At 39.6% G+C, this 19,046-nt stretch overlaps 2 protein-coding genes across 3 annotated transcripts; both read left to right on the top strand.

Moving 5' to 3' along the window:
- Positions 1-446: 446 nt before the first annotated feature.
- Positions 447-5,869, top strand: troap (trophinin associated protein). 2 transcript variants are annotated; one of them, XM_034209324.1, is made up of 15 exons: positions 447-639; positions 899-985; positions 1,254-1,491; positions 1,575-2,028; positions 2,336-2,454; positions 2,624-2,675; positions 3,054-3,128; positions 3,162-3,196; positions 3,309-3,363; positions 3,452-3,534; positions 3,624-3,710; positions 3,976-4,059; positions 4,161-4,443; positions 4,523-4,719; positions 5,358-5,869. In XM_034209324.1, the coding sequence occupies exons 2-15, from the start codon at positions 924-926 to the stop codon at positions 5,430-5,432; spliced, it is 1,899 nt and encodes a 632-aa protein (XP_034065215.1). In that variant the 5' UTR covers positions 447-639; positions 899-923; the 3' UTR covers positions 5,433-5,869. The 2 variants fall into 2 exon arrangements, with proteins under 2 accessions (XP_034065215.1, XP_034065214.1); XM_034209323.1 differs by having other exon boundaries at positions 3,054-3,196.
- Positions 5,870-8,461: 2,592 nt separating this feature from the next.
- LOC117542028 (ATP-dependent 6-phosphofructokinase, muscle type-like) lies at positions 8,462-18,838 on the top strand. The gene is made up of 22 exons (XM_034209460.1): positions 8,462-8,621; positions 9,910-9,983; positions 10,360-10,437; positions 11,197-11,386; positions 12,086-12,251; positions 12,571-12,615; positions 13,005-13,113; positions 13,218-13,313; positions 13,756-13,848; positions 13,941-14,066; positions 14,172-14,236; positions 14,580-14,643; positions 14,785-14,931; positions 15,563-15,633; positions 15,726-15,813; positions 15,929-16,081; positions 16,170-16,334; positions 16,934-16,995; positions 17,391-17,502; positions 17,595-17,694; positions 18,274-18,379; positions 18,475-18,838. Exons 1-22 carry the CDS (start codon positions 8,531-8,533, stop codon positions 18,614-18,616), a joined length of 2,343 nt encoding a protein of 780 aa, XP_034065351.1. The 5' UTR covers positions 8,462-8,530; the 3' UTR covers positions 18,617-18,838.
- The last annotated feature ends 208 nt before the right edge of the window (positions 18,839-19,046 follow it).

Raw genomic sequence — 19,046 nt, 5'->3', positions numbered from 1 at the left:
AGAGAAGAAAATACATAGGTCAACCAAGAAAATACATAATACAAACTGCCTCCACTAATACCACTAACATATCCAGACAAAACTCAAAGACAACCGAGACAAATCTTGCTCCATATTATGCCATGTTTTCAATGTTTTATGCTTCTTAAAGTATTATAATTGTACTTATTGTGATGTATTTTATTTGCTTTTCGTAGCAGTGGCTTCTTGTTGCTGATGTGTGTTGCTCTTCGGCTGCGTTTTGGCGACATTAATCTATTCCACTCTGGTGGACAATACCTTTTTATTCTACACAGTCCGCGGCAAAAAGGAACCACGTGATTAAACAACTTTCGCGTCGTTACCATGGAGCTGTTTATGAAAATGCGTTCCTGATTGGTCGACAATTTTGCGATGACTTTAAGTAGGCACATTCATTGGTTGATACGGCCTTATTTTACGACCAATAGCTAAACGCGCTTTTTACAAACTGCTGCGGTTTCAGGAAGTTGACAGCCCACTGCTTTGTGAAAGGGACAAAACAAGGGAACTTAAAACCGGCCCTAAACGACTAAAACATATATTTTGGGCTTAATCCTATCAGGAATACTTTTTCGGACGCACAGAAGGAAGTTACAGCGGGACATTTCTTCTTGTAAAGTATGTAACGACTCCTTTAAACGGCTCTGTGGCCATCTAGCATGTGCTAGCGAGAAAAGACATTAACCACTCAGGCTTCTGCTCGTCTTAAACTGACCTAGTATGCTTTCTATTTAAATTCCGAGTGGATAATGTGATGTTTTTAAACTTTGGAAGGATAATAATAATAAAGGTTTCTGTTGGTGCAAGTTTGCCATGAACCCTTATTGTGTTTCAAGTGTTGTTGATCTTTTGTGTTTGCCATTTGTTGCTCGTCTAGTTGCTCCTCACACCTTGCTTTCAATATGGACTCCTCTCCAGTCCTTCGTCAACAAAGCCAGAACAAAATCCGCAGTGAGTTGACGAGGTATATGTTCACTTTATTTTCCTTTGCTCTTAGTGCTAGAAATAAAAACCTCTTGTCTTTGTCTGGGGCAGCTGGTAGAAAGTACCACACTCACTGAAATATGCCTGCTTACCTCTTCATTTAACATTTGCAAACTTTTAAATGTTTTGTTGAATAAAAACCAGAAGAGATATTTATATATCTGAAAGTAAAAATTGCAACTTTTCAAACAATGTCTAACTCGAATTGCATTTATTATTTTGGTAACTGACTGGTTTTCTTTACACAGAACAAAGAATGAAAATAACAAAATGCCTGCACACCCAAAGCCTTCCAAACTCTTCTCTGCACATCACCTTTCCAACCTTAATATTGAGAATCAGGATCCAGTCAAATCAGAAATGGGTCGGAGGGCAGCGTTGCGACCAGGTATTAGTCGGCTTCCTGTGCTTGCCAAGTCCCTTCATCTTCAGACTACGTCCGACTTCGGCCTATCTAATTATAAGTGGGAGGACAAGCCTCTAGCTGTGAGTTACTTCTTCCTGTCCTGCATATTTCAATGTTTTAACCAGATAAAGCATTTGTTCTTAATACTGTTGTTTTTCTACAGGGGAAAACGAGGAAGAAAAAGCCTTACACCCGGCCGTTACCTTTCAACTTTTGTCAGCCCAAGAGCACTGTGTCACAATCAAGAACTGGCACTAATGCTCATAACAGTGTATGCAATTCTCATCTTAAAACCCAAAACGTAAATGCAAAGCCTACTAAACATCCGGCTGCCTTAATGCGGAATATAGATTTAACCAAAGGAACGGGGACATTTAAAGGAAAGGCGAAGGATAACGCATTACAGACATCTGCCACTCTATTTAAACCTCAATCATCTATTCCTAATAACGCTGTGCCTCAGAGCAAAGAGGCTTCTTCTGCAGAGCCTGCTGTTAGTGCAGAGGCCTGCTCAGATAACATGAGCCTGCTCAGTCTCAAAGATCCAGCCAAGACATCCCATGCTACCCAGAACATGCAGCTGACCGCGCAGGACCCTTTATCCAAAAATTCAACCGGTGAGTTGATTGTGTTGTTGCCTGTTTGTCTTTTCATAAGCATACTTATTTGTTCTGTGCACAATACATTTCAATATATTTGCAGCCTATATTTGCACATCTTCAAACTTATTTGTTAATGCACTCTGTTTCCAGTTATTAGGTGACCTCATGTATGTCTTGCTGCAAAAACACTTCGCCCTTTGAGGACAAAAATAACTGCATTTTTCCATGGAAACAAATGTATCTCACAACACAATTTTAGCTTATTATTAGTTGGATAGCTAGAATCATAGCTCATTATAACCAGACACTTTATGTATTTTAGACAAAGGGGACAACTTCCAGTCGGATCACGCTGCTCTGCTCAGTATCCTCCGTGATGAAGGACTGAGTGCCACAGGTCTGGGATCTACAACTCCACACTCAAAGCTCTATAACAATCTGGTGAGTGGATTTTATAATTGCTCTTTAAATGATGTGTGTTGGTCCCTACGCTTTAACTGATGTGGTAGCTATTAAGGTTTTGATTCCGTTTTCTTGGAATAGTCATTTTTAATCGTTTTTCTTTTAATGTGTTTAAATACGAATATGCTGGTGATTCTCTTGTTTGCAGCCCCAGAGAGTGTCTACCTTGAGAAGTCGACACAAATTAGGACCCATTTCAGGTAAGCAGCACAAGTTCAGAAACATAATGTGTACCTGAATAAACAGTATGTGATTACAAGTTGTTTGTTAAATCCATTCACAAATGTTTCCTCACTTTCCCTTTCCTCACATCAATATTTTTCAGCCAAACTAGTCGAAGAATTGTAAAGCGATATCTTGTTATTTTGGGGATGCGTTTTTGTTTTTGGTTATTACCCTGTAAGGCCTGCATTTGCACTTACATCTCTTTTTAAAATTGGAAGCCTATTGGAAAAGTAGTTTGAGTTTCTGGGAAATATTGTTTCTACATTCATTACAGACCGACTAAGAAATAGTTCTGGACAGCTCCATGTAACACCGCAACATGTCGGTCTTGACTCTTTGTGCTCTTCTTCCAGGATTGATGAAGTCTGTGCAGTTCTCCCCAGACGTCGGTGCACTTCAAAGTATCCTGCAGAATGAAGGAGTGAAGGCTGGAGGGCCTCTGGGGGCCACACCCAGAATCCCTGTCTCTCCGGGCAGAGGCACGTCAATCATACATGTAGGTTTGCATACAATATGTTTTCACTCTGGCAATTTGTTTTAAATAAGCGAATCACATTGCTTTTGAATGACAAGCACAGTTTAACGTACTGCCTCACCTGCTGTCTTAGGCTCAGCGAGTGCCGGTTAGAAAAAATCGTGCGGAGGCAACCGAGGGACCAGTAGGTAAGATGCAGAATCGTTGTTCTTCTTATGAAACCTTCTTATCTCTTTGTCCTTTTACCCTGACGTGACGCTGCTGTTTAATCTTCAGTTCTAGCACTCAAAGAGACTCCGCAGAAGCAATGGACCCCTCAGAGGGTCCCCTGCACCAGAAATCGGCCCATGTCTGCTATGGTCAGTATTACACATATATTGTATGATTATAAATCTGTTTGTTAAGTTGTCAGAGTCTCTCCCTTATCTCACCATGCTGCTGTTTTCAGAAATGGCCTCTGTCATCACATCGGTCATCATTCGCCATCACTCCCGGGCTGCAGCGCTGCAACTCCACCCTTAAACCACAAAAGGAGGTGAGAGCAGAAAGTCATGTCCATTTCATAATTTGTCTAGAGGGCTTTACACAAATCCGTTTGAAAGTCTTGAAGCAAAACAAAATGGGGAAACATAATCTGTGTGCAGATACAGTTTCAGGCAAAAAACCAAATGTTTCTTGAAGAGTTTTCAATAATTTAGCTATATATTTAATTAATCAACAACAGCTCAAGTTTTTTGACCTCATCCTTCTCATCATAGGTTTTGTATCATAATTCATTTAAATGTTTTGTCTGTTATCAGGAGATCGTGCAGAGATTATTTTATGATCAGGAGGAAGAGCATCCTGGGAAACCAGCAGAGCAGCTCCCGACTCAAAACGCAACTGTAAGAAGTGAACACAAAATAAAAAGTGATGTTCTTGTTATTTATTTAAGATGTATTGTTAAATGTCTGTTGGTGTTTGGTGTCAACCCTCACTCCTCTAGGCTAAAGCGCACCATGAAGTAAAGGTCGAAGCGAGCGGGGTCGGCACCGACAAGGATGAAGAGGAGGAGCAGAGGATTGTGGGAGGACAGCCGTTCTTCCAAGCACCGCAGAGAGAGTCTGTCATTTTTTTCTCGACGGGCAAAACGTTGCTAAGAGCTCCACGTTTTGAGAAGCAGGAGAACTCCGTCCGTCAGGACGAGCATGGCCCGGTGCTGCCCGTACATGAAGAGACGAGGCCTGTGTCTGCCTGTCAGATCAACCCTGCGCAAAGTCTGCACAAAGGTAACACTCACACCTCAAAGTCTACATCTTTCCTGACTGACTGTGAATATATTTTAAGGTTTCATTTCTTCTATTATAGACCTCATATCCCAGAAGCTTTCTACTCCGAGTTCAGCCGTGGCGCTGCTGCGGAAGCGTCTTCTTGCTCTGGAGGAGCTGCGTATGGACGCGGAGGTGGCCTCCTACTGTTCCGTCCCTAACGCTCCCTGCCTCCTCCCCCCCCGGCCCCGCTGTGGGAACCCCCTGGCCTACACACTGCACTTCCAAGATTCCTTTGTGAGTACACACACTGTGCATTTACAGAACAGAAGTATTAACGAAGCGTTGCAATATTAAATGAAATGACAAATATATTCGTTTTCAAATTGAAATTCTTTTAAACAATCAATAGGTTTTTAGTCAACCAAGTGTTTAAAATGACAAATATTCAGCCTAGGTCACCAGATAAAAACATGATGTGCAAAATGTCCTATTTAAACTGATTAAATTATTCATTCCTATGCAGTTATTAATGTGTAATAAAACCGCATATATTACGATGATGACATTGAGAATTAGACAACCATGCTTACAGCGAAGGCTGAGGCAGACTGATGCTATATCCCAGGTCCACACCACAGACCAAATCTAAGCATGGTTTAAGTATTTAGAACATTCACATGTACACTGCTTATAAAAAGTATTCACACTCTTAGAAAGCAAGAAATATAATAAACATATTCAGAAAATATTGAACAAATCCTTTATTTGACAACACAAAATGCTCCAACACATTGTAGAGCTACAATCTGACAAGTTATTATTCAAGTTATTTAATTTGCAACATATGACCCTTGAAAACACATTAAACATTCCCTGTATGTGCGCACAGAGACACCATTTAATTTGCACGTGTTTTATTTTTTGTTTTCCAGACATTTGTTCCAATCGGCTTTGATCTGTTGTCCGGCTGTTCCTCTCCGAGCAGCTCCGCGCTGCAGGAGAGATGACTTTGCACTACAAGTACAGTATTTGTGTCACTGGTAATATCCGGAGGGGATAAGGTCCCTCTGGAGTACTAATAATACTTTTTAAATGGAACTGATTGGTCCCCACACTGTTGTTGTCAGCCTTAACTAAAGTCTAAAGAACGCTGCTAGTTACATTGTGTGAGATACCTTTTTGTTTTTGAATCTTTATGACTGAGCTCATGAAATGCTTTCCTAAGAAAAGAAAAATACTCTGTTAAATGATGCATATTTTAAACAGTAGGGACTCATTTAAAAAAAAAAATAAAAAAATAAAAATAAAAAAGGTAATTAAAGACATAATCAGTGTTAAAGCTTTTGTATACAGATAGATTAGAATGCCTCAGAGCGTCACACTAGAGTTATTTGTGTTTTCTTTATGTACAGTGTTTATAATAAATGTATATGTAACTGTCTGACCATGTTGTATTTGCATTTTTTTTTTCAGCTCTTAAAATTATTTAATGGGGTGTCACAATCATTCGTCTAAATCCTACACTTGTATAATGTCGTGCACCTTTCTGAAGGAGCTTTTACAAACTTTCTGCACAGAATTTGTAAACTGTTGACATTTATCAGGCAGTTGAGGTCGAACAACGGTTACATTTCTAAAAACACTAAATAGTTTGTGCTGGAAATCCATATAGCGACAGCAGGAATAGAGTCGGTCACTGTAGCTGTTTGTGTTTTTCTCAACACCATTCTCAAAAGCCTTCATAAATGTGTGATATTTGAACGGGTCACCATCAAAAACTGGAATCTCTCTCTTTGGCAAGGATGAAAGGCATTGCTGTTGTATTAACAGTGTGGTTATTTCATTTTCTCATAATGCCCAGTATGTTGTTTTGATCTTCATTTGCGTTCAAACTATCTCCATAATTCATTTGTGTTTTCAAATTGGATTTTTTTTGTATGGGATACTGGCTCTGAGGAATGGAACCAAGGTGAAATGTTCTCATTAGGCCGTGTTGTTGGGTCCAAGTAGTCATTGCTAGCCTCCCTTTGGTTTAGCAACATTTGTGGAGTATTTATATTGTCCTTGGCAGTGTAGAGGACTTGTGGTTTAAGGTTTCTTTGTTCAATATGAGTTCATTCCATCCGAAGGCTTTGTTTCTGAACTTTTCCCACTTAGGACGCTCCGTGTTTGCAACACATTTAATTTAGCCATGTGTGCTGCAATATCCTCCTCCATCTGAAGTTGCTCCTTTCTCCTCCTTATTCGTTCCTCCTCCATCTGAAGTTTGCTCCTCCTCTTCCTCCAGTTCATGTTTGTCCTTTAATAGTTTATTTCTTGCCATTAAATGTCCCCCCCACATTCAGGATGCTTCGAAGCAATCATTTCAACTTGCGGTCAACAAAAAAGTACAACAGCCCTGTGTCACCCTCTCTTCCACCCACACCTCACGCAGGTGAACAGGATTATAATGAGTGCCGCCCATATCCATGTGACCCAAGCCAACCAATCAATAGTGCTCAAACAAATATCTTATATAAAAACATAAAGGATTACTTAACACGTTTCATGGCTCCTACAATCCATACTTAATCTATTTCTATTAAGAAATTAACACACCTACAACGTAATCACCTTCTATTAAGAAATTAACACATCTACAAGTTTAAACCAAGTTGTTTTATTTAATTAAGAGTTACATTAGCAATGTAGTACAAGATCTGACAAGGTTACAACAGAAAGGCAAGTGCGTTATACAGGAAGAGACACAGGAAAGAGAAGGTCTTAGCCAATCAAATTCTATATTACAGGCTATTGAAGATTGGTGGCTAGACGGTATTAATGCATACATGGTGATCACATTACCTTCCATCCATATGGTAATTTCCCTGACAATGGTCAAGGCGACACCCTGTCTGTTGAAAGCTTGAGAACATTTAGTAGAAAATCAAAGTTACAGTGACCTATTTATGCTTAAAGTAGACTATGATACATTTCCATGATATTGTTAGCTTCAGTGCTGAACGATTTAACAATTTGTTCGATCCACAGAAAGTTAATTGTCAACAATTTGATAATCAAGAACTTAAAAAGTAATTTGTGAAGGAAAAGTATCAAATATTTGTTTATTGAACGTGCTCAAATATCACATATTGCTGCTCTTCTCTCCCCTTAGTAAATTGAACATTTTGGACTGTTCAAGGAAAGACTGTTTTATACCTTTTTTATTTGACCAGAATTGTGACCATTGAGATTCAATAATATCTTTGACAAGGGAGTCCTGACTAACACAGCTGCATGAAAAAAACGTTCATTTAATGAATAAACAATAGACTAAATAAAAGTCACACATCCTGAAAAGAATGAAACCAGATACATCAGGTTGACTTGCATTCACCATGCTGCCTCTGGGGCAGATGTTAAAGCCTTGTTCTGGAAACAAGGTGCACATTTCAACACCATGCGACACGGTATCCTGTTAACAGAGAAGATGGTAATGACGGTATGTGAAACACATCCTGCTGCTGAATCAGCTCGGTTCTGACAGGCAGTTTCTATTGAGGTTATTAAATATCAAACGTCATAAATGAAGTTCGGAGAGATTAATAAAAAAACAAATGGTTGTGGCGTAATATTAAAAACCCCAAACAAATGAACTATGATGTACCAATATGTTCACACTTTGAATGACAGCGTTTTCCAATAAATGCATAAAGAAATGTATACAAATATAATACAGACATAAGTTTGGGGAGATTTTTGGGAGCGACAGTCCTACATACATTTCATATGTTGAAGTGTCAAAATAAGTTCAAAATCCTTTTCATTACTTTGTTGCTTTGTACACATTATTTGAAAAAATTAATTTGAAACGCATTCAAAATGTGAGTGCTATGTGCCATTGTGTCCCACTGTCTGTAACTGTCCGCTGCAGGTGTTAGTGGGCCTGAAGTATATTTAGGAGAGCTGTAAGAGAGGGGGTAAGGGAGTCAGTGGGAGGGGGCTCGGGCAGCAGCAGTCTATAAAGCCTGTGCCTTTACTCGTGCCTCCCCTGAGGAGCAGAAGAGAGAACAGCTTTGTTCTTTCTCCTTTTCTTTTCCCTTTGTCGTGCCCATCCTCTGGCAACATGTCCAGTGATCTCCATCCCACCCTGGACCCCACAAAGATGGGGCTCGGACGCTCCATCGCCGTGCTGACGTCAGGAGGAGACGCACAAGGTAAGCAAAGGATGAGTCATTCATTTTAAGATGGTTTTGAATAAACTGTTGCAACACAATACGAGTCAGAGGGTGTGAACTCTGGCTTCGCTGCTGAATCCCAACCAAACTTTTGATCTTGCCGCAGCCACTGAAGTATCATGTCTAGTTCTTTGCATGACATCCAAAGTAAATCCAGGAGCCAAATAACAGAAAGGGCAAGCAACATTTCTTCCAGGAAGTGTTACGGTTGAAGGCCAGCTGTCGGAGTCTCTCTGATTCAAAACACCTGTAGTGTATCCAGGAAAACTTCAAATGTCCTTACAAGTGATAGGCAAAGCACAAAATAAAATGTGCAGCAGATAAAGTGCATAAGCTTTAGAAATCAATTTTGAGATAGGCCTGCTTACTCTTTGTCAAACTATCTACCAAAAATAATTAATGTATTTGTCATCTTTTTATACTGCAACAAATGTATTTCAAATAAACTCATGAGCACATCTCTGGTAAACACACGTTTTAAAGTGATGCTTTTGCATGATATCTTGTTGAGAAACTCTTGTTGAGACTTAACATGTCTTTTCATTTCATTTCAAACCTTTATTTAACGAGATTGGTACCATTGAGATCATAGATCTCTTTTTCAAGGGAGACCTGCAGCATATAGGTTCCACATGAAACATAAAACAATAAAGGACATTATACATTTACATAGTTATAGACATTTACAAGTGCCCATAGTACTTTTGATTGAATTGATTATTGGATTGGTGGAATGGTGGTTCACTGATATTTCTTGACATCCCTATAGTTCAGGCAGGGGCTTCTAAACCTAAAAAACTGACATTAAGCAGCTGCAGAAAATTACTCCACTTAAAGTTGAAAGTTCTCAGAATCTAATTTTCCCGCTCTTCAAACCTGAGTCTAACCAATAATGATGTGCCCAACCGTTCCCTGATTTCACTTCTTCGGGGCTAAATTTAGTGGAGTTGACCTTTTTCTGGTATTAAGGAGAGAAACGCCCCCATCCACAGCTGCTGTCTGCTGAAACAAGAGCTGCAACATGCCATCCTGTCACAACACAAGCTCATGCAGTGGCCTTTAGTGTGCTGCCCATCTAGAGGAACTCACTCTGTCCTTTACATGTGACTATTTTTGTCTCATCTAGTGCCAATGTGCCATTCTCTTAAAGGTTGAGTCTCAAGCTGAAATCTGACAGGAAGTGTTAAGCAGAGTCTGTCATTATGCTATAATAAGAGTGAGAGTGAATGAGACTCATTTCATGTCCTTTGTGTCCTTTGTGTCTCAGGTATGAACGCTGCTGTGAGAGCCACAGTCAGAGTTGGGCTCTACACCGGAGCAAAGGTCTACTTTGTTCATGAGGTACGGGGAGTAAATACAAATAACTAAAGAATTCTTAATTAATTTGTGCGTTATTGATGTTATGAAAAAAAGGTGGCAGAGCATTGTTTTAAAAGAAACATATTCTTTATATGTTTACCAATTCTCTATTGCAAATGTTTCTATTATATCAGAATCCAGTTTATTGCCAAGTAGGCTTAACCTTAAAAGGAAAATGATTTTGTGTAATGATGCAAACCATGAGCAAGAGAGTATTTTAATTCAAATTTAAGACAGAGTATTCAAAAGAAAATAAATATTATGAAGGAAAACTACAGTTAGAATATGAAAAAAAGCATTAAAATATTAACCTTGGGGTTCAAATTAGTCTGTGACTCTTGTGCTGTGTGTTTTGCAGGGCTACCAGGGCTTGGTGGATGGAGGAGACAACATTCGCCTCGCCACATGGGAGAGTGTGTCCATGATGCTTCAGCTGGTGAGTGATCTGCACACAAGGATTGTTGGTGGTGTTTTAAAGCGTCAGGCCACCCCCAAAAAGCTTCACTCACCTTTGCTGGTGTCAAACCATGCAGACATCATTACACCACTTTCCTTCAAATGATATTATTATAGCAAAAACAATCTGAAGTACTACAAATTAGGCATTTTGAATTATTGTTCTGATATTTTACTATACGGATCTCCTAGAAAGTGAACCCTAACCTGACCTGATATTTTAACCTTTAACACACCACTCACTCAGAGTCAAAACTTCCTCAACATTTAGGAAATGTTGAGTGATGATATTAAATGTTCTCATCTCTGCAACTGAAGGGTGATGGAAATGCGACACTGTAAAGCTCAGGGTTACCATTTTCTTTCTGTATGATCATTGACTAAATAAAGAGGCCTGGCAAGAGGATAGGAGAACGATAAACTCAGATTAATGAAGTGTTTGAAGTGAGCATTGGAGTGGGAACAGGTGCTGGTAAGCTTTCTAGGATGTCGCTTGTTCAGTGCCTGTGTTGTTAAGCATGATGCAGCCTTACTACATGACTTAAAGACTTCTTAATGAGTCTAATTCCACAATTTCATAAAGCCTCAGTGATGCTCATCCCACAGTAAAAATATATTGGATAACTGACATAACTGTCAGCAAACCCTTCAACATTATTTAATTCTTCTTCCTCCAAACCCAAGAAATAAGTGTGTTTCAGTAGCTGTTTTAAAAACATATTCTCCTCCTCCATGTCAGGGAGGAACTGTGATTGGCAGCGCCCGCTGCAAGGACTTCCGCGCCAGAGAGGGTCGTAGGAAGGCCGCTTGCAACCTGGTGAAGCTGGGAATCACCAACCTGTGTGTGATCGGGGGGGACGGCAGTCTGACCGGAGCCGACGCGTTCAGGAGCGAGTGGAGCGGGCTGCTGGGAGACCTCGTCACCGCTGGTAAACAAACATGGAGGCTGTGAGGAGTCCTGAGTGACATCATCAACAGCCTCATGCCCTCAACTGTGCCAACATCTTAGCATGTCCTCTCTGTCCATTATAATATTGTTAAAGATGAGGTGAAATAACTTATGGGTCTTCTCTCACAAACCCTTTATAAAGTATCCAACATCTTGGACTCAATATCACAACAGCTATTTGATGCATTAAGATTCCATTTTGTTGAGACATTCATGGCCCCCAGAGGATGAATCCTGAATACTTTTGACGGTGATCCACTAAATATTTTTAGAAAAATGTCTTGACAACTTTTGCATGGATTGTTTGTACACACATCTCCCTAAAGAATATAAATGACCCTTTTACTTTTTATGTGTCGCCATCATTAGGTCATTGGGTGTGTGTGTTTATAGAACATTTTCATTGCAAAAACGTTCAATACTTAATATTGCTCGATATTGGGAGCATGTTTACTTGCACTAGACTCTTGTTGTTTATGTGGTTTTCCAGCAGAGTATCACAGTTGTTTCAGGGTTTTTTTGGGTGGGGGAAATATTTCATATGTTGTCTTTGATAGGGAGGCAATTACATTTTAAACCAGAGATCATTCCTGTGTAAAGGAAAACAACATTTTGACAGGCTTTATATTCTTCTTTTTATTAGCGTTACATCTCTGTTTGCCGTGTTTGTTTTATGCAGGTTCGATTTCTGAAGCGGAAGCCAAGCAATCTTCCCATCTGAACATCGTGGGCATGGTGGGCTCCATCGACAACGACTTCTGTGGCACCGACATGACCATTGGCACTGACTCCGCCCTGCACCGCATCATCGAGGTGGTGGACGCCATCACCACGACCGCTCAGAGGTCAGACATCGCTGTCACCCCTCGCCCAGGCTCACAGTGATTGAGGAGATTCACTTCAATATACAACATACACATTTGAATGAAGGTCATAGCAGCAGTACAGTGCAGTACACATGAAGTATATGAAGCATCACATTTCTGATGCAAAGCAATACAATTCATCCAGAACTAAACAAATAACTGACACTTTTAATGTTTTGCGAAGTCTGATTCTGTATTGTTTACTTAAAATGTGTGTTCTTTTTATGTCATTGTACAAATTATCCTTGCCAATGTTTACTTTTCTTATTTGTACAAAATGCTTTCTGTTCATCCACAGCCACCAGAGGACATTTATCCTGGAAGTGATGGGCAGACACTGTGGGTCAGTAACTTGTGTGTCTGTATTTATTAACATTCCAATCTAAAACTCAACGCCTACCATATTCACATTCATGATTATGCTACAAAACGGATACTGCTGTTAACAGTCTGTAACAGCATCAATAGCAGGGCAGATGGACGGGAGTTAAAAAACAAAAAAATGCAACTTTAAACGCATCTGAAAATATTTTAATAATTGTTTCTATTAATGACAAAAAGGCCGGAATAAGGTCCTTAAAGGGCCAGATTTAACCTATGAGGCGCCAATTGAACAGACCGTGGATTAAGTAAATCCACTTAAGGAATCAAGATGTTTTCATCCTATACTGATGGCGGAATATTGTAGAGATATTTCTGGCACATGGGTTAATCTTGTGGGTCTGTCTGCAGGTACCTGGCCCTGGTGTCGGCTCTGTCCTGCGGGGCCGACTGGGTCTTCATCCCAGAGATGCCCCCAGATGATGGCTGGGAGGACCATCTGTGCAGGAGGCTGGCAGACGTATGTGTGTCTCTATTTGCAGAAGATAATGCATTTCAGAGGAAACAATACATCATGTGTCAGTCAGAAAGCTCTTTCTTTTCCTCTGATTTTTTTCTTTTTAGCAAAGGGCCAGAGGTTCTCGCCTGAATGTGATCATTGTGGCTGAGGGAGCGATGTCCAGAGATGGCCAACCGATTACATCTGACCAGATCAAGGAGGCAAGCCTTACTGCTGAAATAAAATGTTTTACTATTTCAAAAATAGTACAACATTAAATGCATCACAAAATATACATCGAACCCCTCCACCCTTAACCATGACATGCACAATGGGCCATGTTGTCAACATAAATACCCTTCATTGTATTCAGTGGACGCAAATATTTAAGACAAAACAAAGCACCGCAAAACAAGGAAGATCAAAGCAAATTCATATTGTTGTCAATGGATAGATTAAGAGTCACAAATCATGCTTATCCCCACACAGTTTTGCCTTTCCCTTCATACAAATATTTGCCACATTTTCTATTATATTCATCGAATCTTCATTTATAGGATGTCTTTTCGGATGCTGGGGCAAGCCCTTGTTTCTAATGCCAGTGTGATACATTATTATTCCAAGGAGCAAATCTAAAATGACATTACTTTTTTTTGTCTCCAGCTGGTGACTGACAGGCTCGGCTTTGATACCCGCACCACTGTTCTCGGACACGTGCAGAGAGGAGGAACCCCCTCCGCCTTCGACAGAATTCTGGTACATGTCTGAATGCAGTACTTTATATAAAGGGCAGTGTACAGCTCAAACACACACACCTGATGATCTGAATCTGTGTGTGTGTTGTCCAGGGCAGCAGAATGGGTGTGGAGGCGGTGATGGCGCTGCTGGAGGCCACTCCAGACACTCCTGCCTGTGTGGTCAGCCTGTCCGGGAACCAGGCAGTCAGACTGCCGCTCATGGAGTGTGTGCAAGTGGTACGCCAAAATATTTAGTTTATTTTGATTTATAAGATGTGCGCTGACATTACAGTAAGGGATTTCTCCTGCTTCTCTCATTCTCTGTTGTTCACTGTGCTACAGACCAAAGATGTTACTGCCGCCATGGCTGAGGGCAGATTTGAAGATGCCCTCAAGCTCAGAGGAACGTAAGTGTGACATTGCTATGCATAATGCAAGGTTTAATTATTATGTATTCATCATTTAGGGACAAATGGCAGACTTCATGTTTTTATTTTAGGCTTATAATGATCAGATAGAAACATTTTTCATAGATTTACACTTTTCTTATAATTTAGTTGATTTGTTAATTCACTATAATCTGTAGAAATCTGCGATATTGTTGGTGCCACTCTCCAGAATCTATAATAGCACAAACTTGTTTGGAGGATAAATTGAAAGAAAAAAAATCGGTCAAACGAAATATAGAAGTGAATAATAAAATAATTCAAAGAAAAACTACCAACACTCAAATCTATTTATGATGTGCAGGAGTTTTGAGAACAACTGGAAGACATACAAGATGCTGGCTCACATCAACCCCCCCGATGTTAAGGTAAGGTCATATTCAAAGTCAAACCCGTTGCATTGTGATAAAAATAAGTCTTAACGGAAATAACATTTATGATTTTATTGTTTTAATCAACATATTTTCCTCAATTTTCTTCTCCTTCTTTGTCCCTCTCTCACTGACCAGAGCAACATCAATGTGGCCATTATGAACATCGGCGCTCCGTGCGCTGGGATGAACGCTGCGGTCCGCTCAGCTGTCAGGATAGGAATCATCCAGGGCCACACCATGCTGGCTGTGCATGACGGATTCGATGGTCTGGCTCACGGACAAGTAAGTGTTCACTTCTGTCTTTGCTACAGTTCGGTGAAGTCTGTTCACAGAGTTAGGTAAAACATGTGCTTCTAATACTTGTTTATTTATTTAATCATTGATCTAATTTACAAGTTAAGATTCTGAAAAATAGTAGATAAGATAAAAGCAAAGATAGATTTAAACACGCTGTGAATAGAGTGTGGAAAAATAACAGCATGCCAAGTTATAAATAAATGCTTTCTGAAATATTCTTATTTATTATAAAACCATATTGTTTAAAACTGTTACACCTAAAATCAATTGAACCTCTAACCAAATGTATGAATTTCAACTTCTTATATTAGTATGTGTCTTGAAACATAGTTTATTAGATAAAAAAAAAAAGTATATTTAAACACACAAGGTGTTAATGGTAAACCTTTATAAACGACAAGAGACCTGTTCACTCTGGTTAGGTTATACTAATAACATACATACATTTGAAAAAGGTATATGTAAGTTTAGTCTCAAAGAGTCCCTAAATAACACACCCACATGAAATATGCTGTAAACCAAACTGGGTGATTTGTATTTGTTTTTTAAATAGTTATCCATCTTTCAATATTCGTTAGATAACAAACATTAAATTAGGAATGCTCTTTTGTTGCAGGTTGAGCCTATCACATGGACTTCAGTGACAGGCTGGACTGGAAAAGGAGGCTCAATGTTGGGCACCAAGAGGTACAACACAAGTTGTTTCCCCTTTCCTCAGCTTTTGTCACAATTCACACTACAAAATGTTTCACACTTTAATCTGTCACTGTTTCCCAAAGATCTCTACCAGGCAAAATGTTGAAGGAAATCAGCCAAAATATTGCCAAGTTCAACATCCACGCTTTGGTGATCATCGGTGGATTTGAGGTAAAAGATGTCATCGCTTTTATTCCTTTTAAAACCAGTAGTCATGTAAGTGTTGAATGATCTCACTAAAAAAGCCATGACAATTGTTCTTCCTCTTCTCCCCGCTGCGGTGCAGGCCTTTGTGGGAGGCCTGGAGCTGGTTCAGGCCAGAGAGAAGTACGAGGAGATGTGCATTCCCATGGTGGTAATCCCCGCCACCGTCTCCAACAACGTCCCCGGCTCTGACTTCAGCATCGGCGCTGACACCGCCCTCAACACCATCACCGCTGTCAGTGTCTCAAAAACTAACATGCACACATACAGTACGCACACATATACCCAGCTTAATGCCTTTCTCTAATGTGTCTTTTCTGCAGACCTGTGACAGAATCAAGCAGTCAGCAGCAGGGACCAAGCGCCGCGTGTTCATCGTGGAGACAATGGGGGGGTACTGCGGCTACCTGGCCACTATGGCTGGTCTGGCTGCTGGGGCTGATGCCGCCTACATCTATGAGGACAAATTCAACATTAAAGACCTGGAGGTGAGCTGATACCACAACATGTTTATCAAGTTTTCAGTTTCAAGTGTCTCTCCACCTTAATCCTATATGGGGCCCTACAGACCATATCTCTGATATCTCACAGGTCCTTTATTCTATCTTTCAAACATTTCATGACTGTGTCTATCAATGTGTTCATAATGACGTCATATCATGGTTTTGTGATTCTGTTTTGATTAGTGCATATTTAAAATACTAATGTGATTGTGTACTGGTGGAGCGCAGCTATACAGTTTAAGTTGGTGGCTCATATTGACTATGGGTCTTAATTAAAGTCCCATATAAGAGGTGCGGCGTTGTGTCAGTCATTTTTAAGCAGACAGTCACAGATGTAGTAGACCATTTTTTTATGTGCTCGTTATACAACATTTAAATTAACTGTAACTTTCCTTTAATATGTATTATCTTAAGATGATTAAACTCTGTTTATAACTAATATTTTGAGAAGAAATAAGACATTTGAGATATACCATTTTTGAATTGTTTATGCTTGGAGTCTCCAGGATCGAGGTATGTTAATTATGTTTGTGGGATGAGGGTTGACTAGGATTCTGTTTCTGATTGTGATCTGTGGACTATAGTTGAACGTGGAGCATCTTGTGGAGAAGATGAAGACAACAGTGAAGAGAGGTTTGATTCTCAGGTAGGATTTTAATCGGGTGTGGAGCAGATATGGATTGAGGTACAGTATAATGTTACATTTGTTCTTTCAGGACACAACTCCTCAAGATGTATGTTGTAAAAATAGCACCTTTTCACTTCGTGATGTATGACAGTATTTCCAAAGTGTAAATAGAATAAATGATGGATGACTTCCATTTAGGTGCTCCAGTTTCAGGGTCCTGTTGTGGTGCATGCTGGCTCGCTTTCACGATTTACTGGAACACTTAAATAGATTACAGCTATTGTTAATGTTATTAGTAACACCTAAGCTTTTACTGCTGCGTCTGTGTAGGCCTTATGCTCACTATAAGAATCAGTCACATCATATCGCTCCAGATAAAGTTCAATAATCCGTCTCTTTTCTTTCTACCATAGGAATGAGAACTCTAATGCCAATTACACCACTGACTTCATCTTCAACCTGTACTCAGAGGAGGGCAAAGGCATCTTTGACTGCCGTAAGAACGTCCTCGGACACATGCAGCAGGTCTGTTCACGCAGCAAAACCTCCTTTTCCCATGTTATTGATGTATTACAATTGGATCGATGCTAAACCCATTTGTCCTTCATTGTCTACAGGGTGGCACTCCAACACCCTTCGACAGAAACTTTGGCACAAAGATGGGTGCCAAGACCGTTCTGTGGCTGACAGACAAACTCAAGGAGTGTTACAGACACGGTATGTGTAGATCAAAGGTTTATGTTGCACATATTCAAATATGAAATGTACTTGTACCCTCTTGAGCTTTTCCATTTTATTATTGTTGCTTTTTATTTAAATGTTACTACATCTTAAAGGAAGATACTTTAGTTTTTTTCTCCACTACATTAATCTGTACTTTGCAGATGAAAATCTTATATACAAAACATATGTTCAGCTGATGCAAACTACAGAAAATAACTTTGTGAAATTGTAGAATTAAAATGCCACTTACACAATGAATGAGTAATTATGTAATCATATAACACACACAGGGGGGCAATAATGAGTCATTTTGATAGCTACATTATCTTAGATAACCTTTATTAAATCAGGTAAATCCCATCAAAATTGGGATCTCATTTTAAATGAAAACATGAGTTCATGTAGAAATGCATACAATAAAATCATATAAATCAAATGTAAAATCATGATTTAGATTCTTGATACATACATGTCTCCTATTTGGCTTGCAATGCAGTATTTTTACATTTAGGTATTGCTATTTTAATTAAAGTAAAGTCTGAGTGCAATTGTTTAAATTCCTGTGTCCTTTAGGTCGTATCTTCGCCAACACACCAGACTCTGCCTGTGTGCTGGGAATGAGGAAGAGAGCGCTCACCTTCCAGCCTCTGACTGAACTGAAGGCAGACACAGATCTTGAGTCAGATGTTTTCCATATAACTTATTGCACTAATTGTGATGGTGAATTTAATGGTGAATATATGGTGAGTAACATCCCTCCTCCTTCTGTTGCAGGCACCGCATCCCTAAGACACAGTGGTGGCTGAAGATCAGGCCAATCATGAAGATCCTGGCCAAGTACGACATCAAACTAGACACATCCGAACACACCGACATGGAGCATGTGATCAACAAAAGGGGCGATCTGGGGAAATAGTCTTCTCCCAAGAACAGAGCCAGGCAAATGTTCTTGTCCCACTTCCTGTCTTCTCCTTTCTCAGCATTGAAGTACAGGGCTTTGGCTCAATCTATGATACTTATGACTCTTTTCCTTAATTAATCCCCAAGTGTATCTACAGTTATGATGTATCTCTCACAAGTCTCAAACCTTTAGTGATTCTGATACCAAGCAACCAATTAAAGTATATTTACAAAAATGTGATTGTTTGTCCTTTATTTTATATAATGTAGAATATGAATTGTTCTGAGAAACAAACAATTAAAATAAGAATTGAATCAATAAAATACAGTATACCATTATGTACATTGAAAACATTGATAAGTTATTCACCAATTATGATTTGAGCATGCTGTGTGTGTTTAACAAATTGAGTTTCCGGTCTACAGGGGGAAATTTCACATGTGGA

Source organism: Gymnodraco acuticeps, unplaced genomic scaffold, assembly GCF_902827175.1.
Source record: "Gymnodraco acuticeps unplaced genomic scaffold, fGymAcu1.1, whole genome shotgun sequence".
In the NCBI taxonomy this organism is placed as follows: Eukaryota; Metazoa; Chordata; class Actinopteri; order Perciformes; family Bathydraconidae; genus Gymnodraco; species Gymnodraco acuticeps.
Note: the sequence above shows the minus strand (reverse complement) of the source record. Positions and strands in the feature narration are given on the sequence as shown.